The sequence below is a fragment of the Botryllus schlosseri genome, chromosome 2 (genome assembly GCF_051294905.1).
Source record: "Botryllus schlosseri isolate E-star chromosome 2, Bs_hap1, whole genome shotgun sequence".
Lineage (NCBI taxonomy): Eukaryota > Metazoa > Chordata > Ascidiacea > Stolidobranchia > Styelidae > Botryllus > Botryllus schlosseri.
Window position 1 is genome coordinate 4532628 of NC_137237.1, and position 21513 is coordinate 4554140.

Consider the following 21513-nt stretch of genomic DNA (forward strand, 5'->3'; position numbering starts at 1 on the left):
TCGAGTTGATATAATTATTATTATATTTAATGAATGTGTGACGACACAATGCAGTTTTAGAGTAAGCAATTTTCTAAACTGTAAAAATAGCAACAGGAGGAAATAGCAACCTATAATGGAAGACGAGAAATGACTTCACCAGGTAATATAGATCGATATTTTTCTGCAGATTTTTAACATAACAAAGTATTAAATTTCGCAGGAACAAAAATACTAGAAGATATTCTGACATTAAGCGATTTTCAGCAACTTCTCAGCGACGAACAGTTCGTGGATTTTTTCAACAAATTCACGTGTCTTCCGGTGAGATTTTTCGGGATAAACGAAAAGGTAGTCTAGCGATCATTAAAACTTTCTCATTTGTGTTAAGGCTTTTCCTCAGCTGGTTCAAATAACCAAAAAAGAATGCGGGTTTTTGCTTCATCCCCCGTTGCCCAATGCTTACGTGAGTTGGCTCGTTATTATCTACGTGCGTGGATATAGATCACAACAATTTGATACATTTTAGATTATAAATAGTAAAGGATTAGTAGAATGGCTGTGGAGGAAAAGGCTAACTTTCTTCGTCAAAAGCAAACTCTTCAGAGAGTATCGCCTTTGCAACATCTTGCTAAACTATTCGCTGGTGAGAAGAGGAGAATACTACGAAACAGAAAGTACGTCGTATTGCCATGAATAATTCGTATCCGCATTATCATAGTTCCCCGAGCCTTACGCCATTACATTAAACCTCGTGTTCAGCTACAAAATACATCAAAGACTCGCTGAAATGGCTGCAGAAGCGAGCTCTTGGCAGAGTATCCAAGCTACGGAAATTCCGCAAATTTCTACGCAACACGGAGGACGGACTGAAACTGTATATTTACTGGCTTGAAGCCGAAAGACTGTATGGAACTCTCAGAAACGGTTTTTGTTTTATTTACGGTCCAGATTTTTTTTACTTCAGCGAACACGCGAAACATTTATTATGTGTGGGAGTAAGGTTATGCAGTAGCATCTGTTAATTAATGCGGGTGGCCTATATACGCAATAGCCAGAAATCGGCAGTAGGTATACCATGCGTTGTTAATTTCTTGCCCTTTTACTGGTATGTTGCAAACCTGCAATACGAATCTTATAAATGACCCATTAAAGCTTCTTTAAATCATAGGTATTTCCACATTAAATTACGCTCACGCGCTGCAATAGATGTCTTCAAATCAATAAAGGGCAAGTACTTCATTGGAGAAGGTAGAAGAAGAATGCCACAGCATTTGTTAGAAGAGGCATTCGACAGTCTACCACCGTACCACTACAACCGAGGGATAGTGTCAGACGCTGTTTGCTACGATGTAACTTTTGCCATGTGTTTACAAAAGGTACGAATGATCTGATCTTCTATTGATATTCTAATCGATGAACTGTAAGGGTGTTTCAAGCATTTTTATCGCTCGGAATGACGACTGCATTGCCTATGAACAGCAATGACAATGGCAATGGCAATAGCTGGATAAAATCGGGTGCCTGTGTGACTTGATTCTGAATCAATCAATCAATGGACGGATTATATTTTCATCTGCCCAAGACACACACACAATGTACAATGCGATATACAGGACACACAATGCGATGTAATGAAAAGATAGAGGGATGCCGAATGACCAAACAGTTGGGGTCTCTTGAACTGGCAGCCACCTCGACCTCGTGCCCGATGTCACAGTCTTCATCGATGTTATTCCTTCTTCGTCAGTTCCTTTTAGAAGCTACTTCTTGCTCTTTTTCTTTATTTATCGGGTCTTTTTTCTCTCTGGGCTTTTTTTGTCGCCGTAAGAACAACGACACGGGGGACGATGAGCCCATGCAGAATAGCCTCCGGAGGCGGAAATTGACCCGGTCCGCCTGCTTGGATGGCGCCGACGCTATCTCCCCCGGTTATCGAGTATGAAATCTGTGGCAGGTTCAAATATGTATACATTTTATGCAACCACAAGAATATAATGTCAGTTCTACATCATTCTAAAATAATTTGTTATTTTTTCGACTTCATACTGTTGCAGCCCACCCATTAGGGGTGTATTTGTTATAATTGTATATTATTATTGTGGTAGTGTAGTGTAGTTGTTGTTGCTGGGGCCGCCAAGTGTCTGGTTCCGACTAGGTAGAATGGACACCTGGTGGACACTAGAGGTCGACCGATATTGATATTTACAGGCCGATACCGATACCGATATTTCGACGCTCACAAGGCCGATAACCGATATCATAGGCCGATATTAATATGGAAGGAGCAGAGAACTATTTCGCCAAAAATATTATATATTAGGCAAGGTGGCACTTGTTCATGCCACAGAAAGGTGAACAACAAACGAGAAAACTGGAATCGAAAAGACTTATTGCTTAATTGTGAACATTCGTTGAAATTTGGGATAACCCGAAAATCAAAACATGATACAGAATTGCAGATCAGTTCAGAAAAGGTAGATTGTAGTTAGATATAAAATATCGGTCGCGATATCGGCCTAGATTGGCCGATACCGATATTCGAGAAAGTTCCAAATATCGGCGCCGATAATCGGTCGACCTCTAGTGGACACATGAATTCCTGCCTCCTTCTTGTCAAAGTTGTGTCGTGAGGACGTATAGCAAAGCTCTATGAAAACGACTGTTGAATCTCTTTACATCTACTATACCAGGAGGTCCTCCCCATATGCCGAGTATGCCGTCGGTTTTGATCACGACTTCACAAACATGTCATTTCCACCAACGTTAGGGTTACGTAATTTTGGAATCGATTGTTGATATACGCTGTTCTTTCGAATTCTCTACTAGTTGCTGACGATTACCCCTGACGAGTGTCAGCCGAAAATATTCGGGTTCATTTTAATATGAATATATTATTCAATTGTATATTGAAGTTCTGTACCTCAAAGAAGCTGTTCGAATCGAGAGAGGAGGACACTTTTAACAAATCATAAAAGTTGGTTTACCGAAATTGAAAAACCCGATTTTGAAATGTTTACGGGAAATCTTGTTGTGTTGACTAAAAACAAAAAGGTCCTCACTATGCCTCGACTCCCGAATCACCCACTTATTGCGATACATCTGTGGTGCTGACTGAAAAAAGGTCATCACTCTGACTCGAACGTCCTCATTACCTATTTCACGTCATTTATGCCGATTTTCAGTTGACCCTGTCCATTTGACTAGCTGTCAAAGCTGTAAAGGAGGACGAATTGACAATAACCGTAACTAGCGTACAGTACATAGCTCAGAACTATGCTGGGATTCGACCAATTGAAGTTTCAATGCTCCCACGGCGGTAAATACTAACCCTTTTATGATGTACCTTGATAAATTCACTTTCATTGGCCAGGAGGGTATAATTTCAGCGCTCGTCATTAGAATTAATACTCGATTCATTGCACCTATCGGCGACTGGCATTTATATCGTTTAATTTAAGATATGTATAACTCGGATGCAACGCTATTGGTTGCCGAGATATCTCCTGGAACAAAGAGGGATCGCAGTAGAAAATGAAGAACGCGGCATGCTCAAAACGGCATTGAAATACTTACGAGGCATCATCAATTTGGATGCGCAACAACAAGCAGCTGTCGATCAAGTTTTACCACTAGGATCGAATAGCAAGAACAGCAATGATTGTGCGGAAGATCTCAACTTACGTGGCAACGCAAGTAATAAAGGTAGGCCTATGCAATGCATACATAGGCTACTTCAACGTGTGCGTCTCAAGACCGGAGAGAACGTATATTGTTTGATACATAATCTTACATTTACTGCTTATAATATACCGGTATTTATTGACAGATACAAACAAACGAAAGGAATCGTCGTCAGATGACAACGAATATTACGTTGCAAGGAAATTACAATTACCGGTAAGATGTTAGAATATTATAGCCGAACTGTTAGACAGTACCGATAGCCTAACTTCATGAGCATAAGCATTGGCCTTAGCAACAGCGGTCTTACTTGCTTAGTTCGAGATCACGCAAACTATGATAGAGATACCTTACAGTGAATTTGTGTCTTCGCGGTTTCTCATTGGCGACACGCAGGATGCATGTATTTCGATCAGTTAGCTCATTCATTATTAAAAGGAATTGGTAGCCAAACGCTTTTCGCGGTGTGGGCCTTCGCGTTGGGAATATAAAGCTCACAGCAAAGAACTCGCGGAGTATAGACGTGGGCTATGTCGCGAGGTATAGATTATATGCGCAAAGCATGTTAGACTTGTTAGTGCATTGCAGACTTGGACAGCTAGAACATTTTTAGCATTTTCAAATACAATTATAGCTACACATTTTTACAAATCAGATTAGAATTAGAATTATGCCTACACAAGTTTTTCCATATTAGACTGGAATTGGAATTTTAGACACGCAGTGTTGTCCAAAGTAGATTAGAGTTAGAATTACTTAATCTGCGCAGCAAGGTTGGCTCGTTTCGCACTATCCAGTGATCCTGTAGCATTTTCATGAAAACCAGGAATTAGATTAGAATTAAAATCAGCATAGAAACATTTCACGAATTAGGTTAGAATTAGATTACCCGCATTCCGCCCCAATTAGTATAATTCGGCAACTATAATTACCGAGTTGTCCAAGTCTGGTGAAGAAATTAGTCGAGGGACTTACGGTTACTGGTACAGAAACAGAAGCGCACCCACAAACTGTTCATCAAAGATCAACACGTAAAAAGTTCCGCGAAAAACAACGGCAGAAACAGATCTGATCCGGTAGACAGCGACTCGTCAAGCGACGACGAAGAGACGTGCCGGCGAAGGATAAGGTCAATGAAAGAGAGCTCTCGTAATCGCAAAGCGCGAAGGAACCAGCAGCGATCTTCGAGTCAATCCAGGCGCAAGTATGGGTCGGATTCGGAGTACGACGCTGATTCCGATGCAGTCGATGGACGTACTGATACGCGTCTGCCAAACAGCAGGTATCCTTCCGTGTTATTGTTACACAATTGAATGGTTTATTCATATTGAAATGAACCCGAATGTTTTCGGCTGACAATCGTCAACAACTAGTAGAGAATTGCAGAGAACATCGTATATCAGTGGTCGGGAACCTATGGCTCGCGAGCCATATATGGCTCTTTTGGGAATAACATATGGCTCTTTGACGTATTTTCAATTTTGTACTTAATTTTAGCGATATTGCAGTAACTTGTTGGTAAATTTTCTTAACGGCCAGAATAAAGTTACTGTTGCGCCAGCGACCAACATCCCTCGCGAATTCGAATCGCGCGCTGCGTAAGCTTGGATTACACCATACATTGGTTGATCAAAGAGAATAGCAGACATGGGGACGGCTATATGACAATCTAGTTTTCAAATACACATCGTCTTCTTGATCTACGCCGAGAAATGAACTGCCTTGGAAATGACACCCCAATTACAAATCCGAAATACAAACAACGCTTCGCTATGCACGCTCTTCATTTATAAGTAGGTTTCTAGTACTGCCGTAAAATGTAGGCGTAGTGCAACGTTTATGTTACCGCCGAATTGAGAAGTCGATCAATATTTAGATTTTCGGAATCAGTGCCACAGTTGTATTAGCGTAATATCAATTAATATAAATTCTGAGCTATTTACGATGAATTGCGCTATCACAGCATGATTTAGTAGCCTACCAGTTTTTACAGATAAAATATGGCCCCCACGACTAATCCCATGTAGTGAGTTCGAATTTATTCTACCATGACGTCACGAATTTTCAATTGTGACGTAACAATTGATTGACATGTATGGCTCTTCGGGAGTTAAAATGGAAAATATACGTCTAATATGGCTCTTCAGACGAAAAAGGTTCCCGACCACTGTCGTATATCAACAATCGTAGCACGTAGCACAAACTATGACGTCACCAGCATGAAATGTCGAATACTAGAGCGTTCAATGTACTATTTTTAGATGATACACGAACTCTTTTTGTTGACACAGCCTTGGCTGGTGTATTTTGATAAAAGTCGACTCCAAGGCACACAAATGAAAGCGTGAACGACCCTTTCCGAGTACGCGAAATCCGTCGTCTCGATAATTTTTCCCACAGGCGGGATCATCCAACAAGTCTTTGCCAATTGCAGAATTTATGGCCTCTGATTATTCCGCATTAATCTTGATAGGATGAGTCGACGGTGAGCTTTTCACCGAGCGTGATGCGCGTGTTCTAATATATCTAGGGACATGCTGATTTATGCGTTCCTGCAAGCGCTTTGACGTTCTTCCCACGTAGCCACAATCACAGTGACACTTAAATTCGGAAACTACGTTGCTCTGTTGAAGTGCAGGAAGCACGTCTTTACGTGTTGCAGTATAGATAACTAACCTACGTAGGTTAGTTATCTATAGTTGCAGGGAGCAGTTGCGTTGTCGTGAAAATCACGTTGGTCTTCACTGTGTCGTAACACTCATTGACCGCTGAAAGCAATTGCTTTTCAAAGCGGGTGGAAATAGGGCCAATCCAAGGTGTAAAGATCTTTGGTTGTTCGTTCGGTAGGCTCTGTTGACTTTTTTTTGCGTTAAATTGCGTTTATTTCCTCTCTATGTCGTGGTTGATGACATGTTCAGGGTAACCGTTATCAAGTAAGATTTTGTCGATGTTGTCAAGTTCTAAGTTCAGTTTATTACCTGAACATATCATCAACGCTCTATGCACGAGGCTGGATATGAGGTTGAGAATTGAATAGTATATTCAATACGTATCGTTGGGAGAGGCCGTTCACACTTCCATTTGTGTACCTTGGGGTCGACTTTATCAAAATTCACCAGTCAAGGCTGTGTCAACAAAAGGAGTTCGTGTACCATCCACAAATAGTTAGGGCTGGGCGAAATCGAGTACCTGAGTGATTCGATTCTGAATCACGCAATATGCTTCGAGTCGAGTCGAGTATTCGAGTATCAGTCATTATGACGTCATAGCAGAATGTCATATGTCAAAGATCAACTGAGCACTTTTTATGCTACCACAAAGAATATGATGCCTGTATTCCGTCACATTACAGATACTCCGGTATTTTTCAACCATATGGACTTCTTTGCCCTTTGTGACAATGTTGGGGGATGATCATAATTTTGTAAATGTGTTATTTTCTGTAACGTTAGTAGCTTGTACTATATGTTTCGTATGCTGCGATACGTCCAATCAAGGTTTCAAGGCAACCAAAGTGGAAATTAGTATCGGAATTATAATTCTCGTTGACAAATTACCTTTCAGTGGCGAGGAACGTATAATTTCAGTACTCGGAAAAATCGACTTTTACTACTCGACTCGAATCATTAAAATTAATACTCGATTCAGATTCGAGTACTCGAATCATTGTGCCCAGCCCTACAAATAGTACATTGAATGATCTCTCATTCGAAATTTCATGCTGGTGACGTCATATTTCATGATACGATTGTTGATATACAATGTTCTTTGCAATTCTCTACTAGTTGCTGACGATTACCCCTGACGAGAGACGAAAATATTCAGGTTCATTTCAATGTGAAAATACTAATCAATTGTATATTGAAGTTCTGTACCTCGAAGAAGCTCTTCAGATGTTATTGTTGTTGTGGTGATTTCTCAAGACTCTATGCGCTGATTACTGTAATCATTTAACCTCGCCCTGGTGATTCTGTTTGTACCTCAGTTGCGTATGTCTGTCTGTCTGTCTGCTTGGAAGTGGGTTTCAATTAAAGTTGCCACCACGGCATATATGCGGTGATTTGCTTATTACAGAAGCCAATGTGATAGTACAATGTCCCTGCCATAGTTTGTTATTCTTCTAATTTACCGAATTATTCAAGTAGATTGTATTCACTCACGCAAGTACTTTTGTATGCACACTGGGGTTGCTCAAAAATAACTTTTTTCCAAATTTTTGCGGCTATTCGATAAAATTGTTACGTTGGTGAAAAAAAAAAGGTTCGTACCAAATTTTAAAAATTTTGAATGTAATATAATTCATTTATTTCCTCAAATTTTACCGCCTATCCCGTGGAATTGACAAGTTGTCCAACCAATTCCAACTGGTAGAAGCGAAGCTATTGGAGCTGAAAATCTTGAATTTTAAAAATTAGTATTGCCTGTTGATAATCCCAGAGATACTCGAATAACTTCACTTCTACGGGCTGTAATCGAGTCAAATTTGTTTCGCATAGTTTTCGTCGACAGGTTAACAGTTTCGTGGATTGGCGGGTAAAATTTGAAAAAAAAATTCTGTTTAGAATAAATTCAAAATTTTCCAAATCAAATAGCTACCCTTCATCTCGTTGGAATTGAGCCAAATTTGGTGAGCACCTTCTATTTTTGGCCAACCTACAACAAATTTAGCTGATAGCCGCAAAAATTTGAAAAAAAAAAGTTATTTTGAGCAACCTTAATGTATACTACCACTACTACTTGAACGGTGTCACAGTCAACAGTCCCTGAAAATCCCACTTGACGAACCACTGCAGTATACAGTTCTTCTGTAGCATTTTCAGTAAAAGCAGATATCGGAATAGAATTAGAATCCTATACTGACACGGAGGCACGGAGGCAATTTTGTTTTTTTAAAAAGGCCTTTGTTTAAAAACACTGTTTAAAACATTTTTTAAACAAAGTGTTTTAAAACAGTGGTTCTTAACTTTTTTCACCTCGAGGACCGGTAAAATTTCAAAAAATGTCCGCCGGACCGGTGAACTTTCAAAATTGAAATGAAGCCAAAATGTAAAGTATGCAACCGTTTTTTGCAATTATATGGTGCTAGAGTGTGACATTTAGAGGGTTTTGATCGCAATTAATCATCTTCATGAGGGCATCCATGTGATCTTATGGTAGTGAGTCTGCTGAGTCGAGGTAAAATTGCCTTGTCTAGATGAACGTGCTACCGCCGAGAGTCGTTTACAGTCTTTCGCGCCGAAGGCCGTGGGTTTAACCGACCACGCCAACACGAATAATATTCTTCTCTTTGACAATATCGAGAGAAGAAGCGTTTAGGAGTAGAACCAAGCACCTTGTCGTGCTACCTTGCTCATTGGCCACTGCCACCAGACGCAGGCTACTCTGGCAACTATACAAATACAATGAGTGCCGCAAGACAATACCTTATAAGTATAACAGCTATACCGGCCATGCGCAAACCCGGGCCGAAAAATTACTTCGTCAGCGCACCCAAAAAAACGCTGATCTTGGGCCCCCACAGAGCGATAAGCCAAACATCCGGGGACTTCGCCCCCGGACCCTACAGTTGGGTAGATATTTTCACCTGTACTTGTGAGCACATTCATTCTTCTCAGTGTAAGCAGAGAATTTATGTAGCTTAATCGCGCCAATAGCGAAAATTTTCGATCATTCATGACTGAATCGATATTCTCGCTGCCGAATATTTGGCACAACTTTCGGAATCCCATGTTAGCCTGAACTTCATTATGTGTTGGTACGTCGTGGCGCGGTAATGGCTGACGTCGAAATGCCTATTCATGTAAATCATGCGTATTTCTCGGAAAAAGGCACCTAAAAACAAGACATTTAGTGACACTAAATCGCGCAAAGCGCGTAAAGAAATTGAAAAATGTTGGAAAATATTTCAAACATTACGCCATGATTTATGTTCATTTGCCAAATAATTCTGGGCCCTTTTCAAGCTCGGCCACTCTCCAATTGGGTGGTTTGGGGTGCCCCAGTTACGGTCCTGTACAAAATGAATGACTCGAAAACGAATGATCGCGCACCGCTGAGTCAGCTCGTATCTGTTCTGTACTTGTCGTCTTCAACATTGCATCTTGAAATTAAGGTATAAAATTGTAATATACCGGGCGGACCGGCAGGAATGTCGTCGCGGACCGGCACCGGTCTCCGGACCGGCGGATGAGAACCACTGTTTTAAAACACCGTTAGTTTTAAATCCAACCCTAGTTTAATTGATACCGTGGTGCAAGTATGATGCAGGTTCTGTATGGTTTCGTGTACACGGGTATTCGTGTATCACGGGTGGTATACACCAGAGATGAGCGGATTTGAAATTTCTATGTCCTAATACAATCCAAATCCGAACCTTCAAATCCAAATCCAATTCCTAATCCATAACTTTTTCGTATTCAAGTCCATGTCCAATCCTAATCTGATTCCAACTGGAAATTCAGAAAAAATACTAATTTATGCAATGGAGGGATTCGAAAATTTTCTTTCACAACCAACGATTCACTTGATTCAAGATAACTTAGTAACCATAAGTACATTAATAACTGATCTGAATAATGTTTGTCGCCATTCGCCACACGACATTTCAATCTCCCAGAAAATAAGGTAAATTCAATCCAAATCCTAATCCGTCCTGAAAAAAATGTCTAATCCAAATCCAATCCAAATCCGACAAAATTTCACAAATCCTGTTTTTTCAAAACCTAATCCTAATCCATGCTCATCTCTGGTATACACGGGTGTGTCTAATCTCAAGTTTCTGCTAAGTGGTTAAAAGCGCTAATACTCTATAGAGAATTTAAGCGATTATGCCAATGCCATTCGTGTTCCAGTTTCCATCTACATTCCGCCATACTCATCTCATGGTTCTGCCTATTCGCGCTATGTGTCAAGCCAACTATAACTTACATCGTATTGTGATTGCACAGTATGCACACTTTAGTTGTCATCAGAGTTGGATCAATTACATTATTTCAGTTCAATTACAATTACAATTATAATTACTTTCATGCATGTTTCAATTACATTACAATTACAATTACTCCATGCTAAAAATATCAAATTACAATTACAATTACAATTACTCCTTGCATGCTTCAATTACATTACAATTACAATTACAATTGCTGCTGTTGAACATGTAATTGGTTAATCATAAATTCAACCGTGCTCCTTGACAACCGTAGCGTCGTATTTAACAACAATTCAAGTCTAGTTCAGATTGTGTAGTAATAAATGCGTTTATGTGCGTACATAGTATGCTATTTGAACAGCTTCTTTGAGGTACAGAACTTCAATATACAATTGAATAGTATATTCATATTGAAATGAACCCGAATATTTTCGGCTGACACTCGTCAGGGGTAATCGTTTAGCAACTAGTAGAGAATTCGAAAGAACAGCGTATACCAACAATCGTAACACAAAATAGCCAGCACGAAATGTCGAATACGAGAGCGTTCAATGTACTATTTTTAGATGGTACACGAACTCTTTTTGTTGACACAGCCTTGGCTGGTGTAGCACTTCTTTACGTGTTGCAGGGAGCAGTTGCGTTGTCGTGAAAATCACGTTGGTCTTCACTGTGTCGTAACACTTATTGACCGCTGAAATCAATTGCTTTTCAAAGCGGGTGGAAATAGGCCCTATCCAAGGTAGATGGATGTAAACATCTTTGGTTGTTCGTTCGGTGGGCTCTGTTGACTTTTCTGCATTGAAATGCGTTACTTTCCGCATTCGACATTTCGTGCTGGTGACGTCATATTTTGTGTTACGATTGTTGATATACGCTGTTCTTTCGAATTCTCTACTAGTTGCTGACGATTACCCCTGACGAGTGTCAGCCGAAAATATTCGGGTTCATTTCAATATGAATATACTATTCAATAGTATGCTATGTAAGATGTCATTGTGACGTAATATAAGCGTGTTTTGTATGCTCGGTAATTATGACTCACGTAATTGGAAATGTAAAATGTTATTTACCTAATTTCCTATGGATTAGGATTAAGGATAGGGTGCAGTATGTCGTTGAAAAAAGTATTATAATATATGCACGTGTTGGATTTGCGTATATAGTATATAATTAACGAAATAATATTATTTTTATCGAGGGACGTAGGAATTAGGATGAGGAGTAAAAACAGAGATAAGACGTTGTATAATATCCAGTGGTCTGGTTAGTTAGCCAGACGAAGTAACGATGCAGCATCGTGATCTGAAATCGTATTGTAGATTGCCAACCCACGGATAGATGCGCAAGATGTGAGTCACGGATGAATACACCGACAAACGTACTGCAGAGCCGGCTAAAAGCAGCAAACTTTGTAGTCCTAGAGCTGGCGATCCAAGCATCCAAATTTGATGCATCTGGTCTTTATCGTAAGCTATTGATGCACTAATTCCGAAAATACAAATTAAAATCTCGTCAGGGCAATGTAACTGCTCCAAAATAGCCGTTTAAGGCCGGCTGTTCTGAAAAGTGAGAGCGCCGCAGCAGCATGACCACAACAATGACCAATTACGCCCAGCGATTGTTCGGAACAATGCCGATTCCCAGACTTTCACGACTATTTTGGGATGGTACCATTGCCTGGAAATATACTTTTATTGCGGAATCAGTGCGACACTAGCTTTCGATTAGGACCATACATATCAAATTTCGACGCTTGGATCGCCAGCTATGGGACTATCAATTCTGCTGCTTTTAGCCGGCTCAGCAGTTCGCTTCTCGGCGTATTCAATCGTGAGTCATGTGTTGCGAATCCATCCGTTCGTTAGTAATCTAAAAATTGTATACAATGGCAGCCGAGGCCAGCATAGCGGTAAAAATAAAAAACTTCGCCCGCAAGGGCGCAGTCAAGGGCTTCCGCGAATGGATCCACCAAATTCCTTGTCGACATTTAAAGAGAATGCATTATAAAGTCAATTATTTTATGTTGTGCTTGTCAGGTCTCAATAGCAATTTAATGTAATTGAAATTGTAATTGAGCAAAATTTTTGTCAAATTACAATTACAATTACAATTACACAAAATAAAAATGCTTCAATTACAATTACATTACAATTACATTGAAAAATGTAATGAATTACATTCAGCTCAATTACAAACTACAATTGATCCAACTCTGGTTGTCATTGCAAAAGTATGGTTAAAATTCTGTTAGGCTTTGTGTTACGGCGTTAGCTATGGATACGGGATTGTTTACAGATCTACAGAACCGGAGTGCATCTTTCTTGGCGTGTCGCGTCTCAAGGCATAGGCATAATATATTGTATATGTGTAATGTAAAAGCATATTCAGCAAGGCGCTGTTTTATATGCGTGGGTGTCGAAATCATGCTGGTTATACTTCCATATCCGATTGTGACTCAAAGTGTTTGAAGTCGCATTGCCCTCTGAATATGACGCTGTCTCAGTGTAAAGTGTGAATAAATGATTGACAGCAGACATTTTCTACAGACGGCCACCGTATTATAACTCCAGCTAAAGGATATCATGAGTTTTACCATTCGACTATGTCTCTGTGGTTTCAGAGTCAATCGTCATCAGCCTTTATCAGACTTGGACGACTTTATGATTCTTGTTGTCTAATTGGTCCCATTACCGCAAAAAATTTGGAATAAACCGTGTAGCTATAATTCAAATTATATATGTATTTTGAAAAACGGTGTTGCTATAAGGGTAATCATAAATTAATGTGCAATAGCTGAAAATTTTCTGTATGTCAAAGTCTGCCCTTCACTGCTTGTTATTAACCCGTTGCGAAATTTCCGGCTCACATTACTTCACTGTTGCAAGTTATCGCGGCAGTCCCGCGGAGCAGCAATTTTCGGTAGTTTTCAGCCCATATCAGCCGAGCATTGTGTATCGATTGTTGATGTACAACGTTCTTTCCAATCCTTTACTAGTCGCTGACGATCACCCCTGACGAGTGTCAGCCGAAAATATTCGGGTTTATTTCAATATTAATATACTATTCAATTGTAATTGCAATTTTACTGTGAATAAAGAATATAATAATATTCAGAGCGCGGCGACCCCTTAACTGACAAACTCAGTAGTCTATTTGAAGACATTAGCAACACATTTTTTTGCAATGCCATCAAGTGTGAACGCTCCTTCAGCCAGTTTCCTTATGATTTACAGCCATTTTATAACACGCGACAACTAAATTTTTAGCGCGGTCAAGTTGAAGCGAACAGACGATCGCCGATCTAGAGCGTTGAACAGGCGCAAATTGAACTACGAAAATCTCTTCTCCGAGTCAGACCAGCTCCAAAAGCCGACCACGCCGATGGAAAAACTGGAGCGGCTGTACAAAGATATTGACGACCGTCGACAGGTAAGGGATGAGTAAAATAGTCTGTATAATATATGCGGGACTGTTCAGGGTTCACATGTCACATTACGCTATCTTCTTCATATACGGATTGCAAAATTTTATTTTGTGGTTCTCATAGTCAGATTAAATCTGTCCGATGAATCCACCAAGAAAATCAAGCTACAATAAGGCGAATGACATGTCTAGATATATGAAATTTTCGGATGGTGCTATCTGAAAGCATTGTAATGGTGAATGTGTGGGATGAAATGATATAGGCCTGTTTATGGAGCTCGGTGAATGCATGCGACAGCGGGTTGTACAAACACCTATCATTCGTTTGCATCAGAAAAACCAATAAACACAGGCAAGTTTTCCTGGTTTACACCCCGAAACAGAAATTGCTGCTATGGGTCGGGGGTTATTTGTCCTTCTGTGTGTGACGCAAGGAGTGATAGACAAAGTTTTTACAATTCAGCATCTTTTCGGAGCATACGACGAGAAACTGACATCCACGCGTTCACGACCTAGGACTTATTACGTTGACGGGGGCGATAAGATTCCGGGCACTCCGGCTGGGCCGAATCTCGTGAAATTCGCCTTGAAACACACGGGACACTCGGCCAGCGCAGCTGTGACACAACATCGAAATTCAATTCATGACAGCGCCGACACGCCGCACGACCTCTTTTATCGGTATGTATTGACACGATACGCAACATACACGCAGAATATATCAACTGTACTCTATTGAAACAGCGGAAACACGTGGGACCAGTCGGAAGAGGATTTCACGCGCAGATTATCAGAAAAGCATTTGGATTTGTCGTCGTCCGTCGAAAGTATGAGACTAAGCCGGTATGAAAATACTTTGACAACTATAAGATTTTCAGCTTTTACTACTTGAATAAGTATTAGGATTATAGCTACGCAGTTTTTCTTCCAAATTAGGTTATAATAAGAATTGCGCGCCATGTATGTATTGTACCGCTGAGAATGAGCGAGGTTTGTGCATATTTGTATGATACAAATTCTCTGTTTATAGAAATGGTGCACCAAACCTGTGATGTGTAAAGGGCCACTGTCTCGATCTTACTAATAATAATAATATCAACCCTTCGACAAAAAATTGGTACGATTACAGTCCAGCACCAGTGACGGAAAACGACCGAGTAAAATCTTGTGGGATGTACCGGTCATAACTGACCGCCAAATCAGGAGCAATCGCCCGGATATCATGATCTAGGGTTACCATACGTCCTCCTTTAGAAGGATGTGTTCTCCATTTTCCGTTTTTTGAAAATGTCCTCCTACGGCTTTTAGAGGTAAGATAGTGAACAGATCCGAGTGAAAATGGGCATAAATGACGCTAAATAGGAAATTCGTGGTTCGAACGAAAGTGACGACCTTTTTTTAGTCAACCAACGTAAAGTGTGAACGAGAAACTGTATTTCGGGAGTTGAGCCGGAAAGTTGACCTTTTCTAGTCAACCAACCGCAAAGTCGGGAAAAATCGACCCTTTTTTCCGAATTTTACTCCGCAATTCTCAGTCTGAAAATTTTGAAAAAGTGTCTTCCTTTCCCGATTCCAAAATATGGTAACCCTATCATGATCAAACTAATAAAGAAACGAAAATGCTTTTACGTTGATACTGTCGACATAACATGGCCAGGGAATCGGAAGATCAATCAAAATACGCAATGTGGGAAAATGTGGCGATGCAAAATACACATTTGAAGAGTGTATTCATATTGATATGAACCCGAATATTTTCGGCTGACACTCGTCAGGATAAATCGTCAGCAACTATAGTAGAGATTTGGAAAGAATATACTATTCAATTGTATATTGAAGTTATGTACCAAGACGTACTTCTACTTGAGTATAAAGTTAAGGCGCAATACTCCAACTCCTACTTGAGTATCGACGATGACTGCTTACGCCAACTCTCGCCTTCATTACCCCCACAACCTACGTTCTGCTGAAATCACGATCTCTGAAGGAATTTATTGTCGAAATCCAGGAAAGCGCAGCGGGGAGGGGCCGGTCCGTCACGCGTGGAAGAGCTCAGCGCGTCGCCAAACATGAAACGACGCAAGTCGAGTCCGAAAGTGAAACCGAAGAAGCACAGCGCAGCGGCAGTGGTGAATATCAACGCACGCTAGATAACTAGCCTTACACTGTAAATCCATGGGTGGAAAATAGGTGGAAATATTGGATTTCCACTTTAGCGTGGGGTGTCAATCAGATGAACGGCACTTTCAGGTGCCAAGTTTTGCTTTCACGCCCATTCAAACGGGGTAAATGAGTCGAATACACCAATTCTTATGTTTAAAAAATATTTTTCAAATTTTTGCAGCTATTTGATATCAATGTTAGGTTGGCTAAAAAACGTTGCACGACAAATATAGCTCAGTTCCAACTACTAGATGTGGAACTATATGACAGGAATTCCCAAAGTATGAACATGAGTCGCGAAGGGTGTAAATTTGGGTCTCGAATGCACCAGAGCGATATATTATACGTATGTAATATCTGTTGAAGTTATTGCAACGAAAAAGTTTCCACGCGCTTCGCATATTGATATATGTCCGGTCACCGAGATGGTCGGCACCGAATAGTCCCATCGTTGCAATCTGAGCATACAGTATCACAAACGCGACCCCAGAGGAAAATATTGGTTGTAACCAAGTCACAAGGCTCCGAGTCACAAGTCAATCAAGTTGGAGTTTTGACTCGAGTCAAGTCGAGTCGTTTTCAATTCACCTCCGAGTCAAGTCCGAGTCCAAGTCAGCGAGCAGAGGGTCGAGTCCGAGTCATGGTATTATGTCTCGAGACCGAGTCCATGTCATCGTGCTGACCACTCAGTTTCCAGGTAAAGTATTGTTTAACCCACTTTTTATATCGAATGGTTCGCATTTATAATATACTAATTTTCCTCACTTCCAGCAGTTTTCGGTCGCGTTTTCAAGTATCAGTACCAATAGACGAAATCCCAATAGCTTGGTTACTCTACTATTCTTCGAAATCACAATGAAATGTCGGTCTTAGTCGTCTGAGTCTGGAGTCATATGACTTGGTTCGAGTCATGCGCAATGACTCGAGTCCAAGTGGTGTCAATGCACAGATTGACTCGAGTCGAGTCATTTCCTTATTTTGAGAAAATGATCGTGACTCGAGTCGGACTTGAGTCATTACAACCCTGGAAAATAATGCACCCTGATCCTAAATTGTGTGCGTCAGACATGTTTCGCAGAGCCACGTTGCGTATAACTGTTGTCTGTCGTTTGACTTTATAATCAAGGCGACAAAAGTGACCTTCAGTCTCGCGGGAGCGCCTTCCGCCGCACCGCCGCCCATCAAGCCTGCGAGGGGCTCCGATTCTGCGCGAGAAAGGAGACACGCTCGTGCCGAAAAGACGAAAAAACGTACGCATCACCGTTCGGAGAACAAGACGACTCTGCCGGATATTACGCAGTGAGTACGTTTTCGTCTAGCTGTAGTTTCTAGAATGTAGTTCTAACTACGAGCGAGAAAGGGGGGTTAGGCCGATGATCTGATTATGATCTAATTTGTGAAAGGTTTCTCTGTTCAAATTATAATTATAATTATAATCTAATTTATGAAATGTTTCTGTGATCTCATTAATCTTAATGTAATTTCTGGTCTTCCTGTAAATGCTACATAAGAGCCGTATAGTGCGAAACGAGCCAAGCGTGCTGTACAGACATTTCCCATCTTCATGCTTATGAAAATGATCTCTGGTTTGATGTGAACTGAACTGAATTTGATTAAATTTCCATGTTTACGCGAATTCAGTAATTATAATTATATTCTAATGTGAGAAACCTGTGTTGCAATCATTCTGACTCTAATGTAATTTGAAAGAAAAAGTGGTAATCTATAATTCTAATTTGACTTGGAAAAAATATGTATCTATAATTCTAATTCTAATCTTAATTTGGAAAAAAATTGTATCTATAATGCTAGTTCTTATCAAATTTGATTTTAATCTCATTTGAAAATAATTGTGTATCTATAATGCTAATTCTAATCTAAGTTGGGAAAAACCTGTGTAGCTATGATGAAAATTGTTGTCTGATTTGGAAAAAGAATTGTGTCTATAATTCTAATCCTAATCTAATTGGAAAAATGTGTGTCTATTATTCTGATTCTTATCAAATTTGTAAACTGCTGGGTATCTGTAATTCTAATTTTGATCAAATTTGGAAACAGCTGTGAATCCATAATGCTGATTTTAATCTGATCTGAAAATAATTGTGTATCTGTAATGCTAATTCTAATCCGATTTGGAAAAAAAACTGTGTAGCTGTGATGCAAATCCTGGTCTAATTTTGGGGAAAATGTGTATCGATAATACAAATTCTAATCTAATTTGGAAAAATGTGTGTCTATTATTCTGATTCTAATCAAATTTAGAAACTGCTGCGTATATGTAATTCTAATTTTAATCAAATTTGGAAACAGCTGTGAATCCGTAATGGTGATTTTAATATCATCTGAAAATAATTGTGTATCTATAATGCTAGTTCTAATCCGATTGGCAAAAAAACTAAGTAGCTATGATGCAAATCCTCGTCTAATTTGTGGGAAAATGTGTATCGATAATACTAATTCCAATCTAATTTGGAAAGAAATTTGTGTCTATAATTCTATTTCTAATCAAATTTAGAAACTGCCGTGTATCTGTAATTCTAATTCTAATCAAATTTGAAAACAGCTGCTCAGTGCGCATCCATAGTGCTAATTTTAGTCGAATTTGAAAAAAATTGTCTATCTATGATGCCAATTCTAATCTAATATGGAAAAAAAACTAACTATACAATTCAAACTCTGGTCAAATTTGAAAGAAAAACTGCGTATCTATAATTCTAATTCTAGTCTAATTATGAAAAACTTTGTATTTCTAATTCCAGTCCGATTACACACTAAATTCAAGGCGTGTTGGTAGACATCACATTTCAACATATTTTATGTGTTGTCAAATATTGTGTGTATAAATGAACAATGTGGTATCTACCTCAACACATATAATTCAGAATTGAACACCACATTATGCATTGGAAACATAATATTGAAGAACACAGAAATATGTTGAAATGTGGTGACTAACTGCACCCCTTGAATTTAGAGTGTACGAAAAGCTGAGAATTTTCTAGTTGCCAAACCCCGTGTCCGGCCCTAGTGTTAAGACGTGATTGAACGGGGAATTAAGGCGTCAGTTTCAACACAGACACAAGTCATTGGTGGCCTTAGAGGAATACACCGTCGAAAAAGACAACGCGTACCGACAAAGCTCCGAACACGCCCGTATGATTCTGGCTCTACAGTCGGACAAGTGCGCCTCCGAGCCGTTCCGGACGTATCTGTTCTCGAGCGATAACGGCGACGTCGTGTCGTACCTCAACTTCTGGCTGGACGTGGAGAAGTGCAGACACGACTTTCAGTACGGGATGATGAGCTTCGACAGCTTTCTACAATGCGTGAGTGTCGGGGCGGGATTGCAGACGTGTATTCTAACCTAGGGTTACCATACGTCCTCCACAGACATTGGCCATTCTCGTTCTGATTTGATACGTACCAAACTTGATTTTTTGTAATATTTCTTCCTAATTTTCCGATTCAGTAATTCTAATTTTAACTTTATCTTGAAAAAAAACTTTTAATTATAATTATTATTTTAGTCTTATTTGGAAAAAACTATTTAGCTTATAATTCTAATTTTAAACTAATTTGGAAAAAAGGCTGTGTTGCTATAATTCTGATTTTGATCTAATTAAAAACATTGTGCAGCTATAACTCTAATGTGGGAAATTGTGCAGCTATAATTTTAATTTAATCTAATTTGGGAAAATGCGTAGTTATAATTCTAATTCATCCAATTCGGGAAAATGTAAAGTGACAATTCTGATTTAATCTAATCTGAAAAAAAACTGTAGCTATAATTCTAATTTTGATCTAAATAAAAACATTGTGCAGCTATAATTCTAATTTAATCTAATGTGGGAAATTGTGCAGCTATAATTTTAATTTAATCTAATTTGAGAAAATGTGTAGTTATAATTCTAATTTAATCCAATTCGGGAAAATGTAAAGTGACAATTCTGATTTTAATCTAATCTGAAGAAAAAATTGTAGCTATAATTCTAATTTTAATCTGACTTGGAAAAAAGCTGTGTAGTATAATTCTAAATCTACTCTGATATGGAAAAAACCTGCATATAGAACTAATTCTAATACGGTACTAATCTAATTTAGGAAAATCTGACAATTTTCCAGTTATCCAAATAAGGTCGACACTGTTCTTGTAGATCCCTAACATTCGATCGCGCTGGAAGTTCCAGGCTCATCCTCACCATCTCATCCGCGTAAGCGGTGTCCTAAAAAAAGCCTAGAAGTAGGCTGTGCTATAAGTCGGCAGTTATGGAATCAAAAATATGGAATATCGGTCTGGTATAAATGACCGTTGTAGTCGACAATCACCATGAATACCACAAACAACAACGCTCGAAATTCAGATGCACGAAATCGTGTTGATCTACCTCGTCCCGTCCTCGCCCAATCACATCGACACGCCGGAGCGACTGCGTGAGCAAGCCATAATGTGCTGCGCTGCTCCGGAATTCAGGGAGATGCCCTGGCAAATGAGAGAGCTCCAAAAGGAGGCGATGGAAGAATTGAAAACCGTTTATCAGGACTTCAGGGAGCAGGAATTTATGTCGTTTGTTACAGCTGCGGTAAGTGGAGAGTATCTGTCAGCTTCTCGTAAACCAGCGAAAAGGCTTTGCGACAGTCGCCGAAGGCTTACAGATTAGCGTAAGGGTTCGCCAGGTCAGAGAATGTTAAGAACCAATGCTTATAGCCTACATAGAATATGAATATACAACCTAACGCTTACACAAAGCCTGATATGCCCTGATATCTTTGATCTGTTTCCGTTAGGCCATCAGGAGAAAAGAGAGGCCGCGCCGTAAACCGAGAGGGACCGCACTATTTCCGTCATTGGTAGGCGACGATTCACGCGTCCGTATCACCAGACACGATCCCGATCCGGGACTGGACAGAGTCTCCAAGCAATTGTGCGCGCGAATGACCAGGGCTCTTGAATATGTGATTGAGAGCAGCCTTCCAGGTGATACGCTACGCAGTATGCGAGTATATATATGCTTTGGAATCACTGGCTGCCAGTGAACCCGGCATACAGCGTTGGTACTGCTGTAGAAGTAGAAGAAACGCCGCAAATCTCTACGGAATTAGGATTAGAAGTACCGATTTCTAAGATATATCACAACTACTACAAATGGAAGCTTCTCCAATTTGCTTCTAAAACGAATTAAGTCAATATTGACTAATTTGGGATCACGAATAACAACTTGAAATTCGTGGATTGGCTCTAGTTTTGGAGATATGGAACCATATGCCTCCACGTGCCAAAATTCAATAAAATATAAATTAAATACAAATTAAATATTATGACGAGCACTTGA

General features: G+C 39.8%; 3 protein-coding genes and 1 long non-coding RNA gene across 9 annotated transcripts in view; 3 read left to right on the top strand and 1 right to left on the bottom strand.

Annotated features, from left to right (window-relative positions):
* LOC145433094 (sodium/glucose cotransporter 1-like) overlaps positions 1 to 21513 on the bottom strand; it is a 98599-nt gene that overhangs the window by 33301 nt on the left and 43785 nt on the right. The window lies entirely within an intron of this gene.
* LOC145433091 (uncharacterized) overlaps positions 46 to 21513 on the top strand; it is a 44437-nt gene continuing 22969 nt past the window's right edge. For 3 of the 5 annotated variants that reach the window (XM_080310014.1, XM_080310016.1, XM_080310018.1), the window contains exons 1-17: positions 46 to 142; positions 203 to 303; positions 371 to 445; positions 509 to 656; positions 742 to 886; positions 1151 to 1358; positions 3441 to 3684; positions 3809 to 3879; positions 4653 to 4945; positions 13864 to 14026; positions 14484 to 14701; positions 14765 to 14863; positions 16029 to 16149; positions 17310 to 17482; positions 19260 to 19509; positions 20545 to 20763; positions 20969 to 21158. In XM_080310014.1, coding sequence (XP_080166140.1) covers positions 130 to 142; positions 203 to 303; positions 371 to 445; positions 509 to 656; positions 742 to 886; positions 1151 to 1358; positions 3441 to 3684; positions 3809 to 3879; positions 4653 to 4945; positions 13864 to 14026; positions 14484 to 14701; positions 14765 to 14863; positions 16029 to 16149; positions 17310 to 17482; positions 19260 to 19509; positions 20545 to 20763; positions 20969 to 21158 — 2731 coding nt within the window. In that variant the 5' untranslated portion in view covers positions 46 to 129. Of the gene's footprint in view, positions 143 to 202; positions 304 to 370; positions 446 to 508; positions 657 to 741; positions 907 to 1150; positions 1359 to 3440; positions 3685 to 3808; positions 3880 to 4652; positions 4946 to 13863; positions 14027 to 14483; positions 14702 to 14764; positions 14864 to 16028; positions 16150 to 17309; positions 17483 to 19259; positions 19510 to 20544; positions 20764 to 20968; positions 21159 to 21513 lie in introns of those variants that run through there. The other 2 variants (XM_080310015.1, XM_080310017.1) reach the window with 2 other exon arrangements.
* LOC145433100 (uncharacterized) lies at positions 2564 to 3130 on the top strand. The gene is made up of 2 exons (XR_013913045.1): positions 2564 to 2755; positions 2910 to 3130. It is a non-coding gene; the product is annotated as an uncharacterized LOC145433100 (long non-coding RNA).
* The window catches only part of LOC145433096 (beta-1,4-galactosyltransferase 4-like), a 72134-nt gene continuing 56181 nt past the window's right edge, over positions 5561 to 21513 (top strand). Inside the window, exon 1 of one of the 2 annotated variants that reach the window (XM_080310029.1) lies at positions 5561 to 5571. The gene's annotated coding sequence lies outside the window, so the exon portion shown is untranslated. The remainder of the gene's footprint in view (positions 5572 to 21513) is intronic. The other variant, XM_080310027.1, reaches the window with a different exon arrangement.